General features: G+C 42.7%; 1 protein-coding gene and 1 long non-coding RNA gene across 3 annotated transcripts in view; one reads left to right on the forward strand and one right to left on the reverse strand.

Annotated features, from left to right (window-relative positions):
* The window catches only part of LOC119970154 (uncharacterized protein KIAA2026), a 110,188-nt gene that overhangs the window by 35,939 nt on the left and 51,015 nt on the right, over positions 1 to 23,234 (reverse strand). For both annotated transcript variants that reach the window (XM_038804254.1, XM_038804253.1), the window contains exon 3: positions 21,004 to 22,454. In XM_038804254.1, the coding sequence (XP_038660182.1) occupies positions 21,004 to 22,454 (1,451 nt within the window). The remainder of the gene's footprint in view (positions 1 to 21,003; positions 22,455 to 23,234) is intronic.
* On the forward strand, positions 3,341 to 5,112 carry LOC119970155. Its single transcript, XR_005461548.1, has 3 exons — positions 3,341 to 3,390; positions 3,611 to 3,726; positions 3,821 to 5,112. It is a non-coding gene; the product is annotated as an uncharacterized LOC119970155 (long non-coding RNA).

Consider the following 23,234-nt stretch of genomic DNA (forward strand, 5'->3'; position numbering starts at 1 on the left):
CCAATTTTGTGATTGCCGGCCATACCACGTATGCGTGCCGGATCAAGCAGTGTGCAAGGTCAGTGGGGTGGATCGCCTCCTCCTGACGTCAGCACACTGGACAGGGCCAGTTATTTTCAGCAAACAAGAGTCATCCCTCAGAAGAGGCGGCGGAGAGGTCACGTGCCCCAAACTCTGATATCATGTGTTCTGGACCTGAGAAATTCCTCCATTTTGCAGCTGCCAGCGGCGCTGGCGTTAGCTCTAGGGCCTCTGGTGAACAACCCATAAAGAAGCTGAAAACAAGAACAAAGCAGCAGAATGATTACTTGAGGTATGGGTTAATTCATTGTGCCACTGCAAATCAGGATTCAAAGTTCGTGTGTGATATATGCAGGGAAGCATTGGCAAATGAAAGTTTAAAAGACTCAAAACTTCAAAGACATGTGAAGGCTAAACATGGCGAGTTCCAGGACAAACCTCTATTTTTCTGAACAGATGCAATAAGATCAGCTGAAGTCATTATCAGAAATAGAATATTGAATAACAAAGTAAGTAAGATCATGAGGACCAAGCAGGCTCACTTGTCACATTAAAGGTAAGTGAAAATGGTGGGTTGCGAAGATCGGCTGGCATAGGTCACGATGCTCGGCTGGTGTGGGTCCCCAAGAATGACCAGTTGATACAAAATGGGTCCCGGGCAAAAAAGTTTGAAAAACACAGGTCTAGTAAATAATAGCTAGGGATACTGGGCGAGACGTTGCTGGACAACTTTTGCCTTGCAAAAAATATGAGTTCACCCTCAACATATATGGAGTTTCATGATGTTACTGCACTGGTGCATTAATTGCCAATTAAACTCACCACAGACTACTTAACAGTACAAGTATCTAACAAAAAAATGCATCTTCTTAGAGTGCTATTGAACCTCTCTGGGCCAGAAAGGGAATAACAAACTGCAGAGTCTCCGTCTTACAAGAAGTACTTAAGATTTATGTTATTTTCTTACTTTTCCATTGTTCTTTTTCCTCTCAATCAAATCTTTCCATTTATTGTGTCCCCAATATGACCTAATATCCTTCTCCATTGTTCATACTTAGAGATACACCACAGTCCTGTCATTATCTAAGGCCTTAGATGCCCCGCATCGCTTGCCACACCATCAGCAGTTTATACTGTAGGACACAATTTTGAGCTGAAGGGAGAATAGAAGTGCAACTAACTACATGCTGATATCCTTTTTTCACGAAAATCCAGTACTCTTCAATAGTGTGTGGAAAATGTGGAAAGAACTAAAAGCACAGAAGCAGAGTGGAGAGTGATCAGTTGGGGAAACAAAATGGCACGTCCATCACTCAATCTTGTAGGTGAAAGTACTTTAATTTGGATCAGTGGTACCAAAGCTACCCAAAGCTATAAGCAGCCTTTTAACAGCATTGATAGCTTCTAATAATAGCACGTGACAGAGAACCTTTGCCCACCTAAGAGGGTCAGGAGTTCCCTTGAGCTTAAGTCTAAAAATTTAACAAGAGCTGCCTTTTATGCATCTCTGCCAGAAAGTTTCTTTAAAAACCTGGTAATACAGAATATACAGTATTATTGCTGCAGCTTTTAAAACACACTATGTAATCAAGTACCAGCCTCCCCGGACAGGCGCCGTAATGTGGCGACTAGGGGCTTTTCACAGTAACTTCATTTGAAGCCTACTCGTGACAATAAGCGATTTTCATTTCATTTCATTTTCATTTCAAGGCAATTGCAATATACCAACTGGTTAGCAGATCTACAAGTTGTTTAATACAATTAGTTTACATCCCTAGAAATAGGAACGGTTGAAGGATACTTCAGAGCGTTTGCTAAATCCACACATTCTCAAATTCATCATCACGGGTGACCAATTACAAACCATGAACTGATGTATCCAAGATCATAGTACCTTAATCTTTAATTAGTCGAGAACAATTTACAGAGCTATGTACCACTGGCACGATTTTATTAAAACACACTAGTGCACATTGGCAGCGAGTAGAAACATTTTAGAATTCTGAATCGGAACTCTGCAAACCATTGCAAAACCGGGAAAACGAATATGAATGTTCAACCCTGTGATTTTTTAAAAATCACAATACTCAAAAACATTCCCTTCATGAATAGCAATGTTAGGCTGCACTTTATTAGAATGTGTGTAATTAAGAAGGCTCACGTTATCCCCAAATTGTACTGTACATAAGCTTAGTGGCGTAAAGTCTTAATATGTATTACTTGGATAATTTGTGAATTTTGGGATACAAGAACAAAGAACAAAGAAAAGTACAGCACAGGAACAGGCCCATCGGCCCACCAAGCTTGCGCCGACCATGCTGCCCGTCTAAACTAAAATCTTCTACACTTCCAGGGTCCGTATCCCTCTATTCCCATCCTATTCATGTATTTGTCAAGATGTCCCTTAAATGTGACTATCGTCCCTGCTTCCACCACCTCCTCCGGCAGCGAGTTCCAGGCACCCACTACCCTCTGTGTAAAAAAAAAAAACTTACCTCAAACATCTCCTCTAAACCTTGCCCCTCACACCTTAAACCGAGTAATTAACCCCTCTACCCTGGGGAAAAAGTCTCTGACTATCCACTCTGTCAATGCACCTCATGATTTTGTAGACCTCTATCAGGTCGTCCCTCAACCTCCTTCGTTCCAGTGAGACCAAACCAAGTTTGTTCAACCTCTCCTCATAGCTAATGCCTCCATACTAGGCAATATCCTGGTAAATCTCTTTTGCACCCTCTAAAGCTTCCACACCCTTCTGGCAGTGTGGCGACCAGAATCGAACACTATACTCCAAGTGTGGCCTAACTAAGCTTCTATACAATATTAATGTTGGCACCACAGAGTGCCAAATGTCATTTTGTAGCTTTAAAAACATTGACATTATGGTGGGAACAGTGGTCAGAGAACCAGGTGTTCCAGGGCCTTCTGTCAAAAGATACAAGTTATATAGATAGCAGTTAGAAGGGAGGCCGGGACTGCAAAGCTTATATTGTGGGGAAGCTGGTCAAATATTTGGCTAGAAGCTGTTAGTTATGTTGACACAGGTGCACATACCCGCAAAGAAAGCATAAAAATGCATCACTTAAAATTTCTGCACTTGCCAACACTAGCATTCGTCACAGGTCATTTGTCAGGGGAGCTAGGAGTAGACCACTCGCTGGGAGGTTAGCAGTGACAAAGTAATTGAGGTTGAGAACAGCCTTAAGAATAGAATAAAGGGGGGCGGCACGATGGTGCAGTGGTTAGCATTGCTGCCTCTTGCTGCTGAGGACCCAGGTTCAATCCTGGCCCTGGGTCACTGTCTATGCGGAGTTTGCACTTTCTCCTAGTGTCTGCATGGGTCTCACCCTCAATCCCAAGATGTGCAGGGTAGGTGGATTTGCCAAGCTAAAATTGACCCAAATTGGAAAAGTTAACAAAAAAAAAGAATCACGTAAAGAGATCCGTATTAGAATTCAGTGTAAAGAGATCAGTATGAGAATTCAGTGTAAAGTGATCAGTATGAGAATTCGGTGTAAAGAGATCAGTATTAGAATTCAGTATTAGGGCTAAAGGAATTTGCCTCGCGAGTGAATTTCTCTCTCTTCAGGTACCATGTAGAAGTGGCAATTGGTGATCATGGACCTCCATGTCAATCTTGCTCTGGTGAAATGGATCAAACTAATTGAGGGTACATTCATTTAGTTTGTGAGACTCTTTAGAAAGGTAATTCTCGGTCTACCTTGTTGATCTCTTTTATCATTGATCTTTTCCATCAGTATCAGACTTTCTAAATCATGCTCTCTTATGTGCCCAATAGATTCCAGCATTCGCTCCTGATCTTGGTCAGCAGAATTCTTTTCGTCTCAGATTTCACCAGCACCTCTTCATTGCTAGTGTGTTTCCCAAAATATCTTCATTATTCACATCAAAAACCACACTCTGCGGCCTCAATTCTCCTCTGCATTGCTTCACTGATCATCCAACACTTGCCTCAGCGTGTCACTATTGGTGGGATATGAGTGAATAGAAAACGTACAGTCACTGAACTACCAAGGAATTGTTGTCAGTTAAAGGGCAGCTTGAATGAGAGAGGGTGAAGAGAGAAAGAAGTGCTCAGCAAGCAATTTATGAGTGCGCAGCTTCAGCAGTTAAGGTGGACTGAAAGCTTTAGCAGTTAAGATAAACTGGGAAACTAGAGTTAAAGTCTTAAACCTGTATGCTAGAGTTAAGTTGACGGTTAAAATCTTGAAGGACTGAGTAAAAAACCAGACGAGGAGATGACCTAAAGCCCTGTGACCGACAGGAATGACAGACCAATACATGTTGAATGTGTTCTGTGCCATACTTCAACGAGTGAAATGCTAAGTATCAATATTTATTGTCCAATAAACCTTGTTAGTTTGCAATCTCAACTAGTGATTGTCCTTTTTGCCAATCAAGTTGTTCTTCAGCAAGAATTTCTTCCTCTGGGGCTGTCACGTTGAAGGTAAACATGTTTTCTCTTTGCTCCATCTCAGACCAGGCATGTCCAAATGTTTGTGTAGTTGACCACTGAGTTGAGTACTAGAGCCCCAAGGACCACAGAGGAATTGTTAGACAATAAACGGTCAGTATCTATCTAGTCACCTTCTAGCAGCAGCCTGATCGAGCCTGGTAAAATTACAGTACAAAAGCACCAAAGTCAATTAATTTATATTCACAGATAAAATAATTTTGGCTACTAAACACATTTTGCACATGAACACTTTGCGAGAAAGGACACACCAGCAAAGGAAAAACACTATTCAGAACAGACTCTTTCAAGTGGTCAAGTTCAAACAGGTAAATTCATGTTCTAATAAAATACAGACTGGACTACAGGAGGTAGATTCAGCTGGGCTTCATGGGTTGCCGATAGCTGAAAGTTGCAGTACGTTTTGTGCAAAAACAATTCTGATATCTTTAAATAGCAGACAAGATGCTTTGTGTAGGATTTTGTGCACGGCTATGTAAAAAGTAGGTTGCCTGACAAGTTATGAAATCTGAATTACTACCGTCAATACTAACCACGTTTCAGATTTTCACCTTGTGTATCTAGGGCAGACTGCATTTGCCACATTGCTGTAACTCCACTAAGCTGTAACTACACCAGCAACTGGCTCTTTCAGGTGTACTTGAACCTCTATGTTACACAAGACCAATGTTCCCGTCAAAATCTAACTGTTCGGTGCAGCACCTTTAAGCTTTGTGTGATCCCACACATGTGCTAGCATGGAACAAGGCTGGTGCACAGATTGCTGTGCAGCTGCACACACATCGTACTGCAGGGGTGCTGCTCGAGACTGAACAACATTCGAAGTAGAGATATTTAAGACCAAAAGCAACATTAAAGCAGGTCCCCTTGCTACCTCAGCGAAAAGATGTGCAACTCCAATGTTATCCAGATTTGTGTATTCACGGGCTGCGCTAGTGTTCTGTAAGCGGTACAGTAGCACAGTGGTTAGCATTGTTGCTTCACAGCGCTGGGTCACTGTATGCGCAGTCTGCACGTTCTCAGTGTCTGCGTAGGTTTCCACCCACAAGTCCCGAAAGACATGCTGTTAGGTGAATTGGACATGCTGAATTCTCCCTGTGCACCAGAGCAGGCACCGCAATGTGGCGACTAGGGGATTTTCACAGTAACTTAATTGCAGTGTTAATGTAAGCCTACTTATGACAATAAAGATTGTTATTATTAGCTTGGGGCCATGTATGACCTGAAAGACTAATTTCAAAGACCAGTTCAATGAAGTTCCCAGGATTTCTTTTTAAGTTGTCAGTGATTTAAAATGTGGGTCCTGTCAGTTTTTGACAAGAACAATTTGGTCTTGCATATACAATTTTGGTAACCCTGAAGAAAGGAGAAAACAACCCTTTTCTTTTACAGATACCATAGGTACAAAGATGGCTCCATCTGCTGGAACAAAACAAAACCACAACTAAAATGTTTCTCTTCAACACCCATATGTTACGACCAATGTTAAGTATAAAGTAACAAGCCTGTCAAATTCAAATTCATATTCAAAAATAGTCAATGATCCAATTGTTCTTGATGACTTCCACTTAAAATATCTGTGTATTGTGGAATTTTTAGATTCTAAACTTCCAACCCTACACCTTTTAGGAGCCTTCTGCATCAATCCGGGATGATAAAATTATAATACCATGAAAATCACTTATTGTCACGAGTAGGCTTCAATGAAGTTACTGTGAAAAGCCCCTAGTCGCCACATTCCGGCGCCTGTCCGGGGAGGCTGGTACATGTAACCTATAGAGGCGACAGTCCAGAAACACTAATAGATGCAAATTGTCTCTCGAATCCAGAGACTCAAACCAAGGGCTGCCTTCAATGCACAAAGAGTTTACAACTTACGAAATTGAGGTTGGACACATACTAATTGGAGCTTAGAAGAATGAGATGATCTTATTGAAAAAAAATTCTGAGGGGGCATGCCAGGGGTTATTCTGGAGGCACAACAGAAAATTATCCCAAGGAGGAGGAAACATGCTAAGGAGAGGACGAGGCAACCATGGCTGACAAGGGAAGTCAGGGACAGAACAAAAGGAAAAGCAGCATAGAATGTGGCGGGGATTAGTGGGAAGCCAGAGGATGGGGAAGTTTCCTTCGATACGGTGCCCAAAACAGCTCACAATATTCCAAATGGGGTCTTACCAGAATCTTATACAGCCGCAGCCGAAAACCCTGGTCTTTTATTCTAGCCCTCTCGAAATTAATGCAAACATTGCATTTGCCTTCCTAGCTGCCAACTGAACCTGCACGTTAACCTTAGGAATCCTGAACTAGGACTCCCAAGTTCCTTTGTGCTTCAGATTTCTGAAGCCTTTCCCCATTTAGAAAATAGTCTATGCCTCTATTCTTCCTACCAAAATGAATAACCTCACTTTTCCACATACTATTCCGTCCGCCACTTCTTTCCCACTCCTCGAGCCTGTCCACGTCCTCTTGCAGTTTCCCCATCTCCTCAACACTACCTGTCCCTCGACATATCTTTGAATCATCTGATAACTTAGCAACAATGCCCTCCGTTCCTTCTTCCAGATAATTAAAGTATATCGTGAATAGTTGTGGTCCCAAAAAGGACCCGAGGCACACCACTAGTCACCGGCTGTCATCCTGAAAAAGACCCCTGTATCCCCACTCTCTGCCTTCTGCCAGTCAGCCAATCCTCATCCATTCCAGTACCTTGCCCCTAACACCATGGGCTCTTATCTTATACAGCAGCCTCCAGTACCAAATGCGTTCTTGAAATCCAAATAGATCACGTCGACTGGTTCTCCTTTGTCTAACTTCCTCATTATCCCCTCAAAAGAATTCTAACAGATTTGTCAGGCATGACCTCCCAGTGACGTGCTGACTCAGCCCTATTTTACCATGCACTTCAAGTACTCCGCAAGCTCATCCTTAATAATGGACTCTAAAATCTTACCATCGACCGTTCCCTAGTGGACTCTACCACAAGCTGCCACAAAAAAAAAAGCATCTTTTAGATATTCCACAAATTATTTTTCCAGTACACCTGCATACTGAAGTCCCATATATTATTATAATATTGCCTTTCTTATATGTCTTTTCTAGCTCCTGATTTATTTTCTGCCTCACATCCTAACTATTGCTAGGGAGCTTGTACATAACTCCGATCAAGGTCCTTTTTTCTTTGCGATTCCTCAACTCTACCCGTACAGATTCTATGCCTTACGACCCTATATCATTTCTGCCTATTGATTTAATTTCATTTATTAACAAGGCTATCCTGTCCTCTACACAACTGCCTGTCCTAACATACATTGTAACAGGAATGGTCCATTTCTGGGTCACCAGAATACTGCAAGTTTCTACTGGATTCTGGAAGGGGCCAATATAAACCTTTATACTTTGATCTTCTTTTCACAACTTCAAAGATTTCAAAACTATCTCTCTGCCCATGTTGGCCTTTATTGCAAGAGGATTGGTGCACAAGAATAAAGAAGTCTCACTACAGTTGTACAGGCTTTTTCAGATAGAACCATATAATCCCTACAGTGCAGAAGGCCATTGGGCCCATCATGCCTGCACTGATCCTCTGAAAGAACACTCTACCCAAGCCCATTCCCCCACCCCACCCCATAACCCCACCTAACCTGAATACCTCTGGACGCTAAGGGGTAATTTTAGCATGGCCAATCCACCCAAGCAGACACGGGAAGAATGTGCAAACTCAACACAGTCACCCTGAGGCCAGAATTGAACCCAGGTCCTTGGTGCTGAGGCAACAGTGCTAACCACTGTGCCGTGGCGCTGGTGTAGGCCAGATTGGGTAATGGCAGATTTTGTTCCCTAAAGAACATTAGTGAACCAGATAAAAATCATTTTGTGGTCACCATTAGACTAATTTTTAATTCCTGATTTATGAATTGAATTTAAATTTCACCGGCTGCCATGTTTATGGAGTGTTAGAGAATAGAAAGGTATTACTGAAACTGAAAGGGAGAATCACCAGGACAGTAGCTTGACCGGCCTGGTTATATTGAGCAGAAACCTCGGCAACACCAAAAAGGGTAACATCGACTAGATACTAATGAGAGGTCAATACGGAGATGGATGTGTGAAGTGAAGAGAAGGGACAGCATCAGGAACCAGCACATCGGGAGGTCAGTGAAGATAGGGGCAGAATCAAAGGAAGTAGCCAGGAACAGATTGAAATGTTCTGGTCACCCTGTGGCGGAGAGGGGGAGGAAATGTGGTAAGGAGAGCGATGGAGATGGGACAGCCAGGAAGCAAGAGGAAGAAGCCTTAACACCAGAGGGAAATGTGCGATGGTAAGACTTAAACGCAGCCGGATTGAGTGATGGAATGCTCTCCACTTGCCTGAGTGCAGTTCCAACAACACAAGAGGTTTGACACCATCCAAGACAAAGCAGCCCAACTTGATTGGCACCTCTTCTACAAACAGTCACTCCCTCCACACCCACACAGCGGCAACAGTGTATACCATCACCAAGATACACAGTTCACCAAGCTCCTCAGACAGCATCTTCACAATTTCCGACCACTCCTATCTAGTCGAACAAGGTCAGTAGGCATATGGGACAGCACCACCTGGAGGTTCCCCTCCAAGGTTCACACCATGCTGACCTGGAAATATATTACTGTAAATGAGGAAATTGGGCTTGTACTCTGGCGGCATGGTAGCACAGTGGTTAGCACTGTTGCTTCACAGCACCAGGGTCTCCGGTTCGATTCCAGCTTGGGTCACTGTCTGTGCGGAGTCTGCACGTTCTTCCCGTGCCTGTGTGGGTGTCCTCCCACAAGTCTCGGAAGACATGTTGTTAGGTGAATTGGACATTCTGAATTCTACCTCAGGTGTACCCGTGCAGACGCCGGGATGAGGCGACTAGGGGCTTTTCACAGTAACTTCATTGCGGTGTTAATGTAAGCCTACTTGTGACAATAATAAAGATTATTATTATTAGGAGACCGAATGGCAATTTCACTGAACCCTACAAAATTCACGCGAAGGAGGCATAGTTTTTTTTTTTTTTTTTTTGTTCATACTTTTTATTAGGAGAAAATTTGTTACAGCTACAGTTTTTATCATCGTGAACTTACGGAATATAGTATGCTTCTCAGTTTGTTCAGATTCTGTACAGATTTGAATGCCTCGATTTTGTAATATTGTAATAAACTCTTTATTCTACATTTTCAGTTTTTCTCCTTGTGAAAATTTTTTTAAATTATACTTGTAAGGGCGCCGAAGTTCAGCTTGCCCGGGGCGCCAGCAACCCTAGGGCCGGCGCTGCTGACTACATGAAGAAGTCACTCATACTTCCTGTTAAAGTTATGTCTCCTGCCTGCACCTGGACCTTGGGCAGGCGAGGATACAGAATAATAATCTTTTACTGTCACAAGTCGGCTTACATTAACACTACAATGAAGTTACTGTGAAAACCACCTAGTCGTCATTCCGGCGCCTGTTCGGGTACACGGAGGAAGAGTTCAGAATTCTCAGCTGAGACGGAAATTGAGCCTGCGCTGCTGGCCTTGTTCTGCATCACAACCCAGCTGTCTAGCCCACTGAGCTAAACCAGCTCTTTGTCCTGTGGAGCTGTTATCGCTCGCTGGTGAAGTACTTCCTAGAAACTCCCAGATCTGTTTACATCATTCTTGTCCCCGACAAACTCTGCTGTCTGTAATTAAATTGTTATTTATACCAGTTTGCAACTTAACCCAGCTAATGGTTGTTCAGGAATGTGGTAGTTCAGCTAAAAGCCATTTTGTGTCTTTAGTATTGCCAGATCGGCTAACAGCCATTTTGTGTCTTTAGTATTGCTCGTTTGCTAACAGCCATTATGTGTCTTTTCTGATATCAGTAATTCTTGGGTTATAAAATCACATGCATTTTTTATACACTATCTATTCCTACAAATTGACTCGCATTCAGGCATCTAAGCCAATGGGTACCTTTTGTCTAAAATCCTTCTTTCTAAATCTGACTTCAACAGGGATCAAGTGTGTTTTCCTTCAAGAAGCACAGCAGCACCAGTTTGTGGGTAAACACAGGTCTGGACTTCTCTGTCAAATTCTTTATTGATCCGTAAATGCCCTCCCCACCCAGACATTGTGTCATCTCACCAACTCCACCCTCCCAATAAATTCTTCCTGTCCTGAGGAACTGGATTGATTACTTTGCACATGTACAGCTCACCATTCGCACAATGTTCTCTTTCTTCAGAGTAAATATTTATCTGATTCGCAAAACTGTATTTTCTACTTTCAGTCTCTTTGTTGGTGCCGTCATTTGCTGACCCCAAAATCTTTCCAGTGAAAGCAACTCAGAGCGTGCACGCGTGCACCGGAGGCATAGTTTCTTGATAAGGGGCTAACATTTAGGTTGGAGAGGAGGAGAAATTTCTACTCTCAAAGGATGGGGAATCTTCGGAACTCTCTACATTGGAAGGATATGGATGCTCAATTGTTGAAGAAACAGACCAATTGTTAGGGTCTTAGGGAATATGGACAGCAGGCGAGAACATAGGGTTAAAGCCCAAGATCAGTTGTGATCGTACTGAATGGCAAAACAAGCTCAAATGGGCCTCACTCCTGCTTCTATTTCTGGTTTTCTTGTATTTTCTTGGGTTCTGCATCGCCAGCCATAGCTCATCGCCTAGAATCTAGAACGAATATTCCCTACCCAATATCTAGGTGGATACTAGCACAACCCTGGCATAATGAATGAAATGAAATGAAAATCGCTTATCGTCACGAGTAGGCTTCAATGAAGTTACTGTGAAAAGCCCCTAGTCGCCACATTCCGGCGCCTGTCCGGGGAGGCTGGTACGGGAATCGAACCGTGCTGTTTGGTCTGATTTAAAAGCCAGCGATTTAGCCGAGTGAGCTAAACCAGCCCCTTAACCAGCATAAGAGAATATTTACTCTGCAAAATGGTTACTGGAGTGCATGTGCTACCAGCTGATTGCCCACTCTTTGAAAAGAAGATTGAATATACATTGATGGCTTCAAGCCAATAAGAGATTTGTTTTTTTTCTAATTACAGGTAACTAACATTAAATGATGTCAGTGACACATATGGCTTTTTCTCTTAGAGAAATTAGATTACCACGGCTTTAATCTAATCCATCTCCCATGGTGGCCTTGTACAAAAGTAAAGAAAACAGAGCTCCCTAATTATTGTAGAAGGGCCACATTTAGATCCGAAAAGTTAACTTTGTTTCTCTCCATAGATGTTGTCAGATCTGCTGAGTTTATCCAGCATTTTATATTTTTATCCCTAGTGATTTGGTGCAAAGTCATGCATAACCTCTTAATTTACAAAAGCACAATACTGTAGATCATTGGTTTCACTTAACTCCAACTTAATCTATAAATTTGTGGATGATATGACTGTGGTGGGCCGTATCTCAAACAACAACGAATCAGACTACAGAAAGGAGATAAATCACTTGGTTGTACGGTGTACCGAAAACAACCTCTCTCTAAATGTCAGAAAAGCCAAGGAACTGATCATCGACTTCAGGAAACGTAGCACGACACACTCCCATCTGCATCAATGGCTCCGAAGTAGAGATAGTCAATAGCTTTAGGTTCCTGGGGGTCACCATCACCAACAGTCTGTCCTGGTCCACTCAGACTGATGCAACAGTTAAGAAAGCCCAAAGTCTCTACTTCCTATGGAAGCTAAAGAAATTCGGCATGTCTGCATCGACTCTCAAACTTCTAAAGATGTGCCAAACAGATCTGGCTGCATCACAGTCTGGTATGGCAACTACTCAGCCCAAAATTGTAAGAAACTGCAAAGTCTGGTGAACTCAGCCCAACGCATCACTCAAGCTTGCCACCCTCACATTCATTCTGTATACACCTGGGACTGTGGCGCCGAGGACCCGGGTTCAAATCCCGGCCCTGTGTGTGGAGCTTGCACATTCTCCCAGTGTCTACGTGGGTTTCACCCCCACAACCCAAAGATGTGCAGGTTAGGTGGATTGGCCACACTAAATTGCTCCTTCATTGGGAAAAAAAAATTGGGTACTTAATTTTTTAAAAAATCAGAGATCCCTCCCACCCAGGCATTGCCTTCTTCCAGAGCTTTCCATCAGACAGAAGGTACAGAAGTCTGAAGACCCACACATCCAGACATAGGAACAGCTGGTTTAGCACAGGGCTAAAGAACTGGCTGTTAAAGCAAACCAAGGCAGGCCAGCAGCATGGTTCAATTCCCATACTAGCCTCCCTGAACAGGTGCCGGAATTTGGCTACTAGGGGCTTTTCACAGTAACTTCGTTTGAAGCCTACTTGTGACAATAAGCGATTTTCATTTCATTTCAGCTTCTTCCCCACAGCTACAAGACTCCTTAACGACTCCCCCTCGGACTGATCTATTCCCTGTAAGAACACTATTCACGACGCCCTATGCTGCTCTTGCTTATGTATTTTGTTTGTTTGGCCTTTGTTCCGCACTGTAACCAATCATGGTTTGCCGATGTACCATTTGTCAATGTACTCTGTCGATAATTCTTTGTGTCGACTATGTACGCACTATGTACATTCCCTTGGCTGCAGAAATATACTTTTCACTGTACTTCGGTACATGTGCCACAAATCAAATCAAGTCTTGCAATTACCTCTCAACAGCACTAAAACATCAGCCAGTCTAGTTTATGTTTCAATGTGATAGACCCAATCAATTAAATAATTCCCACTCAAGATAAAACTGAAAACCTTGGCCAATGATTGTGGTTAGTGGCAAAATGTGGGCTGACTTCAATGGGAATATCACCTCCAGCATCATGTGAGGTGCAAGCTAAAATACCAGTATTCTGAAAGAACCTTAAAGGAAAGTTTTTTTAAAAAGACTTTAATCTTTTAACAGCACTACAAAATTATTTTTTCAGGACAAGTTCTGTTCAAATTTTCTTAATTACATTTCCATTAGCACCCCAGTTACACTCAATTGAACTAGGTGCAATTTTTGGTAGGATTTCTAACAGTAATCTGGGAGTGAAAAAGTTAAAATTCTCACTAATTTCAATGATTGACAACAAAGGGTGATCGAGGAGTAGGCAACGACAGGCCACAATGTTGCTATTTCCATACTAATTTACCCATCCAGAATCCAGTGAATTCAGATTGTTCGTCGGCAAAACACTGCCCTCCCCCACCCCAAATGCAGCCCTTTGTACACAAGGTGCTAGTTTGTGGGGTGCACAATGTGAAATCTTCAGCAACCAACCTGTCTGGTTGAAGCTTGTGGTCTTCCTGTTGAGAAAGCAATGCTGGTCTTAGGTGCCTTACATGCTGTTTCTAGCAATAATTAATCCAAATTGAAATATCAATACAGATAAAAAGTACATTTTTGTTACACAACACCATCCCTAACAAAGCAATTAGAGTTACTGTGATCGTGAATAAAGAACTATCAATAGATGTCATACTGAATTCTCAGCATACATTTGATGAGTCTTCTTGCGAGCTTACAAGGAGATACAGGAAATGGAAATACAACAGTTTGATATGGATATGAAACTGTTTAGAAGGTTGGAGGCCAAGTTGGGATAAAAATATAATTTCTTGATTGAGGGGCAATATTCCCTGGGGACCAGCACTGGTACCCCAGGTTCTTTCACTTATTCACACAAAATAAAAATGGATTTTGAAAAAGAGGGAAATCTATCTAAGTTTGCAAATTATATTAAGCTAGGCGTTATAGTGAACAGAGGAACAAACTTGCAAGGAAATTTCCGAGGGCCAAGAATTAGAAGTTAAAATGTGACTCTTAATTATTAATGTGAAGACTAGGGTCGTAGAATCATAGAATTTACAGTGCAGGAGAGGCCATTCAGCCCATCAAGTCTGCACCTGCCCTTGGAAAGCGCACCCTACCTAAGCCCACACCTCCACCCTATCCCCGTAACCCCACCTAACATTTATTTTGACACCAAGGGCAATTTAGCATGGCCAATCCACCTAACCTGCACATCATTGGACTGTGGGAAGAAACTGGAGCACCCGGAGGAAACCCATGCAGATACGGGGAGAACGTGCAGGCTCCGCACAGACAGTGACCCAAGCCGGGAATCGAAACTGGGATCCTGGAACTGTGAAGCAACTGTGCTAACCACTGTGCTACCTTACCGTCCTTTTCATAGGATCATAGGATCCTCGTCTAGCAGCAGCCAGGCCCACTTCCCACCCCAGCCCTTAGAGTCAATCCTTATCCCAAAGTTCCGGATCTGACTTGCAACTTCCCTTGCCTACATTGTTCCAACATGCCAGAGGCTGTTCACCTTAGAGACCTGCTGCGGATATGGGTACGGTCCGGCACAATATTTACACCATCTCCCCCGTATTTTCAAGGGCCAGCGAGAGCCCACCAGATGCTGCCGCAACCGCGACGCTTTCCAAGGATAGCAGTGGTGTAAAGAGCAGAGTTCCAAGAGTCTACCAAGGAAACTTTTCTGCAGTTCAACCAGGAAGGAGGCACTGCTCCACCTGGTTCTTGGGGATGAGGTGAGGCAAGGGGATCAAGTGTCAGCAGTGAGCACTTAGGGGACAGCGATCAGAAGATTTAAGTTAGTTATGGAAAATTAAGTCCTATTGGGGTGGCAAATGCACTTTGGGCCTTTATGGAGCAGATTGGGGTGGGGGGGGGGGGGGGGCAAGAAAGAGAAGACTCAGATTTTTACATTCAAATAGAAGGATTTAAAAAGAATTTCCTCATGCACATCAGGTCTACTCTGGGATCAACTTCTCTGTGGTGGGTTGGTCTCTGCTTTCAGCAGTGGTTGGGGTGGGGTATTCAGCAATAGTGGTTTTGAATCATGCTCCACTTTTTTTCGATTTGACGGTTGGGTTGGCAGATAGGGGATTCTGTGAGAGGGTTTTGTCTGCCATTTGGGGAGTACATTAATTTTAATAGGAGTGCGGAGATTTTGCCTTTTACCTTGTGGGAGGCTCTGAATGTGGTCATTAGGGGGATGGGGAGAGAGAATCTCTTATCGGCACAAAGAGAAGTGAAAGGGTGGAGGGGCAGAGATTGGTGGATGCCCTTCTCGAGGCAAATCGCCAAAACCCGCTTGCCCGATGCCAGAATGGTTGGCAAGCAGTAAGAAATTGCAGCAGGAATTTTGGGCTGCTTTCGGCAGGCAGGGCGGCGTCACTTGAAGGGGGCTTCTTAAGAGCATGGGGAGAAGGCCAGTCAACTGTTAGTACACCAGTTCAGGTGGCAGATGACCCCTCGGGAAATAGTGTAGACTAAGGACGAGTGGCAGGTTGGTCTCCACCCCAGTTACGATCAATGAGGCTTGAGGCTTTTTAATCATAGAGGAATTGAGTCCCCGCTGACCCTGAAGGTTATGAAATGCATGGGTTTGATGCAGTCAGGTAAAGTACCGGGCCTGTACGGATTTTATCAGAGATTTGTGGGTCAGTTGGCACGTCTTGGGGAAATATTGTTGGCCACATTGGCGCAGGCATCCATTTCCTTGATTTTAAAGAAGGATAAGGATCAGATAGTGTGGGTCATATTGCCCCGTTTCATTATTGAATTTAGATGCAAAGATGTTGGCGAAGGTTTTGGCAATGTGGCGAAGGTTTTGGCAATGTGCATGGAGCCCTGCAATTCCAGGGTTATATCGGAAGAACAGACTGGATTTGTTAGGGGCAGGCAGCTATCAGCCAACATTCGGCGATTGTTTAATGTTGTTCTGTCCCTCACTCCAGTCCATGAGCCAAAGGTAATTATTTCAGTGGATGCTGAAAAGGTGTTTGATAGGGTGGAGTGGGGGTATCTGTTTGAGGTCCTTGGAAAGTTTGGTTTTGGACCTAGATTTATAGTGTGGATCCAAATTTTATATAGGGCCCCACCACGAGCATTCATATGAATGCCTGGACCTCAAAATATTTCCAGCTGAAGAGATGAATGAGGCAGGGTTGTCCATTGCCCGTCTTGCCAATTGAGCCTCTGGCCATAGCATTGAGGTTAAAAATAAATAATACAGGGTGGAGGGAGCATTAGGTGCACTTGTATGCAGATCATTTGCTGTTGTGTGCGACAGATCCTCTCTCCAATGCAGAGGAGATAATGAAGCTGCTTAGTAGTTTCAGCTCCTTCTCGGGATATAAATTGAACTTGGGCAAAAGAGAGTGCTTTCCGATGAATCTTCCTTTTCACCCGGTTAGGTCTAGCTTCCGTTATCTGGGAATCTGAGTGGCCCGTGATTGGGCATCGCTCCATAAACTAAATTTTGTGGATCTGGTAAATATGATCAAGTCAGATTTGAAGAAGTGGGAAAACCTCCCTCTGTCCCTGGGAGGGTGGGGCAGGGTTCAGTCAGTAAAGATGAATATCCTCTCACGGTTTCTATTTTTGTTTCAGTCTCCTGGATTTCCTTCAAAAATCTTTCCACCACTCCATGCCCCCACAACATTACCAATCTGATCCTATTTCCACTTTTCTCGAACTTTAACAAAAAATCATCCAGACTCAAAACGTTAGCTCCCTTCTCTCGCCACTGATTCCGCTGTTAGACCTGCTGTTATTGTCCACTATTTTCTGTTTTTGTTGATAGAATGGAGGTTTGCTGATTTTGAGGAGTGGTTGGCTAAATTCCAGTTTCCAAGAACCAATCTGTTTAGCTATTATTAGGTTCGTAACATTTTGCACAAGGAGATTTCTTCCTTTCCCTTAGCACCCTCAGCCTTGTTGATGGATTGCGTTATTTCGATAGGGAAGGGGAAGATATCAGATATTTATAGTTATCATATCGATGGAGCAGGCTCTATTGGATGAGGTTAAAAGGAAAATGTGAGAGGGAGCTGGAGCTGAGGCTCTACACAAAGTCAACTCCATTTCCTCATGTGCTAGGTTGTTTGATACAGTTCAAGGTGGTGCATGCGTAGGACAAATCTGACCAGGGCACAGATGAGTGTTTTTTTTCTGGAAGGGGAGGATAGATGTGAGCGATGTTTACAGGGTTGGCGAATCATACGCGCGTGTTCTGGTCTTGTCCTAAACTGAGTTTTTGGGTCTCCTTCTTCAGCACCATGTCAGGAATTCTTGGGATTGGGTTGGAACCTTGCCCTTTGTGGCTATCTTTGGGGTCTCAGAGTCGCTGGAGTTGCAAACAAGGGTGAAGGCGAATGCTCTGGCCTTTGCCTTGCTAATAGCCTGAAGACAAGTTCTGCTGGGATGAAGGACTTCAGTTCTGCTCAGTGCTTCATCATGGTTAATTGACTTTATGGAGCTTCTGCACTTAATAAAGGTCACATATATCGTGAGGCGTGAGGCAGAAGGGTTCTACTCGAGATGGCAGCCTTTTATTTCCTATTTCAAGGAGCTGGTCACGGTCAGATGCTTTGCGAGGTGGGTCCAGGATTTGTTTGGGTTTTGTCTTAGCTGTTTTTCTTTGGGGGGGGTTATTTATTGTGTAATATGGTTTTATAGAGTTTTATTGAAAAAAACATTTTAATAATTTTTTTTAAAATGGGTGATGTTTTTGCAGATTAGAGGAATGTCTGCGGCGGGGGGGGGTTTCCCTGCTTGGATGTTGAGGCCGTTGCTCTTCCTAATGACCTAGACTTTGGCGTACAGGATACAATTTCAAAATTTGCAGACAATGCGAAACCAGGAAGCTTTGTAAATTATGAAAATATAGAATATAGAACAGTACAGCACAGAAAAGGATCGCGTACAACTTCAAAATCACAGGCACAATGGTGGAACAGACAGACAAGTGCAGGTAAAGTTTAATGCAGAGTGGTGAGATTCATTGTGGTTGGAGGAAATGAGGAGAGACAATACAAAATAAAGAGTACAGTTCTAAATGGGGTGCAGGAGAAGGACCTGGGTGAATACATCACTGAAGGTGAGGACAAGTTGAGAATGCGGTTAATGAAGCATACAGCAAACCAGGCTTTATATTTGGGGCAGAGTATAAAAGCAAGGAGGCTATATTAAACTTGTAGGGAATGTTGATGAAGCTTCAACTGGAGTACTGCATCTTCAATAAAGAGGTGAAGGGATTAGAGAGAACAAAGATTCATGAATGTGGTCCCAAGGAAGAGAAATTTTAGTTATGTCAATAAATTGCAACTTGTTTTCGGAGGGGAAGATTGAGAGATTAGATGGAAGTGTTCAAAATTGAGAGCGGTGGAAGGATCGAGGACGAAGGCATTGATTCAAGGCAATGGCAAAGAAGCAATGTTGACACGAGGAAAGCTTCTCACATGTTGAGTAGTTAGTATGTGGAATGCAAAGCCGTGAGAGTGTGGTGGAGTCAGGTTCAGTACAGACATTCAAGGGGGGGAATTGGATTGTTACCTGAAAAAGAAGAATGTGCAGAGCTACAGGGAGAAAGCAGGGAGTAAGACTAGGTAAATTGCTCCTAGGAGAGCTGGCACAGAAATGACTAGCTGAATGGCCTCCTTCTGTGCTGTAACAATTGTGATTGTGAAGAGCATGCAGCCAAATAAAGTAACATATTGAGAGATAATTTCTAAAAAAGTATGACAGAACATGGCTAAAGATACTCAAAATCATAGAAACTTAGGTCTCCACTAGGAGTAATCAAACATATTTAAGACCAATACAAAACCAGGAGTATGAAATAAAGTGGAACAGGCTGGCAGACATAATTCATTCAGATCATATCTGGAACGAAACAGCTTGGTTCTGAAGATACACCATCATATTTTCAAATTGGAGGGGCTGAATCAGTGAATAATTGAGTTCTTTCAACCAAACTAAATAATTGTCAATAACTGCCACAAACACTCTCCAGAACAAAGAGAATTATTTATTTTAAAATTTGAGTACCCAATTAATTTTTTTCCAATTAAGCGACAATTTAGCGTGGCCAATCCACCTACCCTGCACATCTTTGGGTTGTGGGGGCGAAACCCACACAAACAAGGAGAATGTGCAAACTCCACACGGACAGTGACCCAGAGCCGGGATCGAACCTGGGACCTCGGCAGCGCGAGGCAGCAATGCTAACCACCGTCACCATTCTGTCTCAGAACAAAGAAATAAACCTTGGGATACAAAATAACCAATAAGAACAGACATTTTAAGTGTCTTCTGGGGTCCTCCACGCAACCCAATGAAGTGCATTCACTGTTGCATAGACAAATAGTAGCCAGTATGCGCACAGTCCGATAATCAACGGGCATGATCAGGTAACCTTTTTCCCCCCAATGTTCATGCCGATTGTTCAGCGAGGAATGTGGTCCTGTTTTTCTTCCAGTAGGATCTTATACCAACCAATCAATCTGGAGACAAAACCTGACATTTCATCTCAACCAAAAGGTGGCACATCCCACAATGCAGCATTTCTTCAGCACTGCACTTAAACATCAGCCCAGATGCGCTCCCAACTCCATTACAGAAGTTGAAACCCTCTGAAGAGCTCTACCACATTGGCACGTAAAGGTAAATCCATAAAAGTCGTCTTGGGTTGCTATGTGAAATGCAGTGCAACAGAGGGTCACAGAAGCACAATAAATTAATCATCTTTAAAATGGAGATACAAGACTTAAAAACATTAAATATATTAAAAACATGGAGCAAACACAAAAAACAGATTTAAAAACAAAAGCTACCATGCCAAACAAAATAGCAAAGGAGGCAGCAATGACCGAATAGTCTATTTCTGCACCCGTGAATACAGCTAGAATTTGTTAGTGGTTTAGTGCCAAATAATTTTTCTTTTCAAATGTCTCTTTTCTGAAGTGAAACTTGTGCTGAGTTAATATTCCACAGGCTTCAGCAAACCTCTGGCACCTCATCCAAATGGTTGAACTTTGGACCATTATGGATCTGTCACTTGCTGTTTGATGTCATCTCCAAATTCTGCCAAGCTGAATTTTTAATAGTTGGGAGCAGAAATTGTCAAGCAATCCAGTACCTGAAGGATCCTAACTGAAGGCAATATTTTCTACTGCTTAGAACTGTCACCAGCCACATCCTGTTATCCAGAAATACACACAATACCAACATTCTGAACATTAATGAAAATGTCCAAACCCGCATAAGAGAGAGCTTACTAGTAAATAAAAACTCAAAATAGCTATGGGTTTTGCCTCTTCATGGTACTAGCCAAGTCAACCACTTTTAAACTGATTATACAATTGCAGCATTTACATAGCATACATTTAATGCAGAAAAGCATTCCAACAGTGTATCTAAAAGCATGATCAAACACTGGTTCAATATGCTACCTGCTGATAAACTGGAACCAGCCAGCAAAATGTTGCACTTGCAGCTGTCACAAGTTAGTTCACTGAATAAATACATTCACAAAGACAAATGCCTATTTTCTATTGGTGAGGGATGGACTAATGAAAGAGACATGGTTATAGCAATGATTCCAAGACACACCATGCCAAACATTAAAGATCTTTTGTACTTTTACTAGTTTCATTTATATTTTAATTTACCTACAAAATAGAAAACCAGAGAGGCCACTAACCAGACTTGTGCTTTTTGTGTTTTGTTTTCTTTTTTATCAATAGGGATTTCTTCTGAATTCCTGGCTTCCGAATCTTGATTGGATTTTGACAAACCATATCGGGCCTAAACGGTGAAATCTTGTTCATAGCATCTTTCAGTTTCTTTTTCTTCTTCTTCTTTTTCTTGACATGGAGCTTAACTAACTCAAGCTCCTCAATTTTCCCCAAGAAATGTTTGGCAGGAATATTATTTATTTTACCAACCAGACAGCTTACATCCACATTTTCAGTATGGCTTCCATTAATGAGTGTTTTGCAACTTTTGATTGCCTTCTCAGTCAATGGTTTCACACCCTTTCTTAATTCAGGATCATCTGTACAAAACTCCCCATTTTCAGTTATTCTAATTTCTCCTGGGCTGAGGGGTTCCCCGTAACCCACAACCTCTCCGGGGCTAGCAGGCTTCACTAAGTTTTCTTTACAAGAACCAACGTTCTCTTTTTTCACTGCTGAAGTTCTATGGATTTTACATTCACAGTTGAATTTGATTTCTTCTTCACCCTCTTGAGAAACAAATTGGGGATCAGATTCTACCTTTAAATAAAAATCCTCCAGGTCACTAGAGTCAAGTCCTTCATTGGACTTTTTAGAATCCGGTGTTGTTTTGGTAGTGGGTTCCTTGTTATTACTTTTTGGTTTCTCAAGGTTTTCAGGAGAAAGCCCACTATTTGCCACCCCTGATCTCGGTTGCGACATCCTGCAGATTTTGATAGACGGAATCGGAAATTCAGGGGGTGGAAGAGGAGATTGTTTGTAAATCCGCAGGTCTGCACCACAAAATTGCGGGAAATGGACATAGGCATTTTCATGAGAATCATAACCCAGTATCACTTCCCTGCATTCGTGGATGGGCTGCCCTAAAACTGCATCTTGGACCTCTTTCTGAGTTTCATATACATAATCACACAAGCCTTTCAGTAGCCAAACTCGTTTGTAAAATGTTAACTGGTGGAAAGCTTTCATTTCCAAAGGGCTAGTCTCCCCCAGAACAGAGAAAAACTGTGGACTAAGGCCCAATTTCTCAGCATGCAGATTACGATTTTCTGCTTGGCTGACCACAGCATACCAATGAAGTACTCTTCGTTTCAGTGCAGCCTCCCACATTTTATAGGGCAATGGTGGTTTCCGGTGCAAAGTTGCTCTGCGATGGTGAGGGCTCAGTAAAGAAGTCATTATCTTTGCCAGAAAACCACTGCACTGGGGCATGAGAAGGCAGCGTTCAAGGTCAAAATAGACAATTTCAGGCAAATTAAGGATTTGCTGAGCCAGACATAGAAAATGACCAATGGCAGGGATCTCCCAAAGTGTCTCCATGCGAGTAGGTTCAGCAAGGGCTCGTAAATTCTTCTCCCATTCTTCAATCTCTTTTTGGACAGCTTCTTCTGCTTCTTTCCTCTCCTGTTCACGCAATCTGGAAATACAAAACCACCACATTAGAACAAATGAAAATACCTGCAGTTTGTTACTTGGTAGTACAGAACTTGAATAATACTGAAAAAATAAAAAGGCATTGCTCTTGAAGCTTTTCCTCTTGCACTCATTAGAGCAGACACAAGAATGCCAAAATTCATAGGGAGCAATAATTTATATTGAATGAGTCAAGGGTGCTAATTGGTTGGAAGGTTTCTGGTCGAGGCGTTGCCGTAGAGAATACACCAGGCAATTGTTGTTCCACATGCTTTTGTTTAATTCAAAAATTGCGCACTAGCTGGTCAGGTTCTTTCTGCTTAAAATACAAATCACTAATGTTATAAATATATTTATAGCTTCTAGCAAAACTCAAGTGCGTAACATGATTCCGAGATGGCATTGTTCATTAAGTGCTATCCAGAATGCACTAATCATCAGTCTGGCTCGCAATGTGGCTCACTTATGCTTGCTAGGCGCTACGTATATTCATACACAAGGACCCGTCCTCTGCAAAAAGGAAGAACGTGCCAGGCAACGTGCTTTTTTGAATTAAACAAAAGCATGGGCGTCAATAGTTTCCTGGCGCATTCCCATGGTAATGCCTTGACGGAGTCAACTTGCCTACCAATCAGCATTCTTTTGTCATGTAGTGTTCACTATTGCTCCCTTTGAATTTTGGCATTCTTGCAGGTTTCCTGATGAGTGCAAGATGAAAAGCTTTGACAGGTCTCTTGTCAGCATTGTAATATCTACAGTCCCATAATATGCATATTACTGTCAT

This window comes from Scyliorhinus canicula, chromosome 8 (genome assembly GCF_902713615.1).
Source record: "Scyliorhinus canicula chromosome 8, sScyCan1.1, whole genome shotgun sequence".
NCBI lineage: Eukaryota > Metazoa > Chordata > Chondrichthyes > Carcharhiniformes > Scyliorhinidae > Scyliorhinus > Scyliorhinus canicula.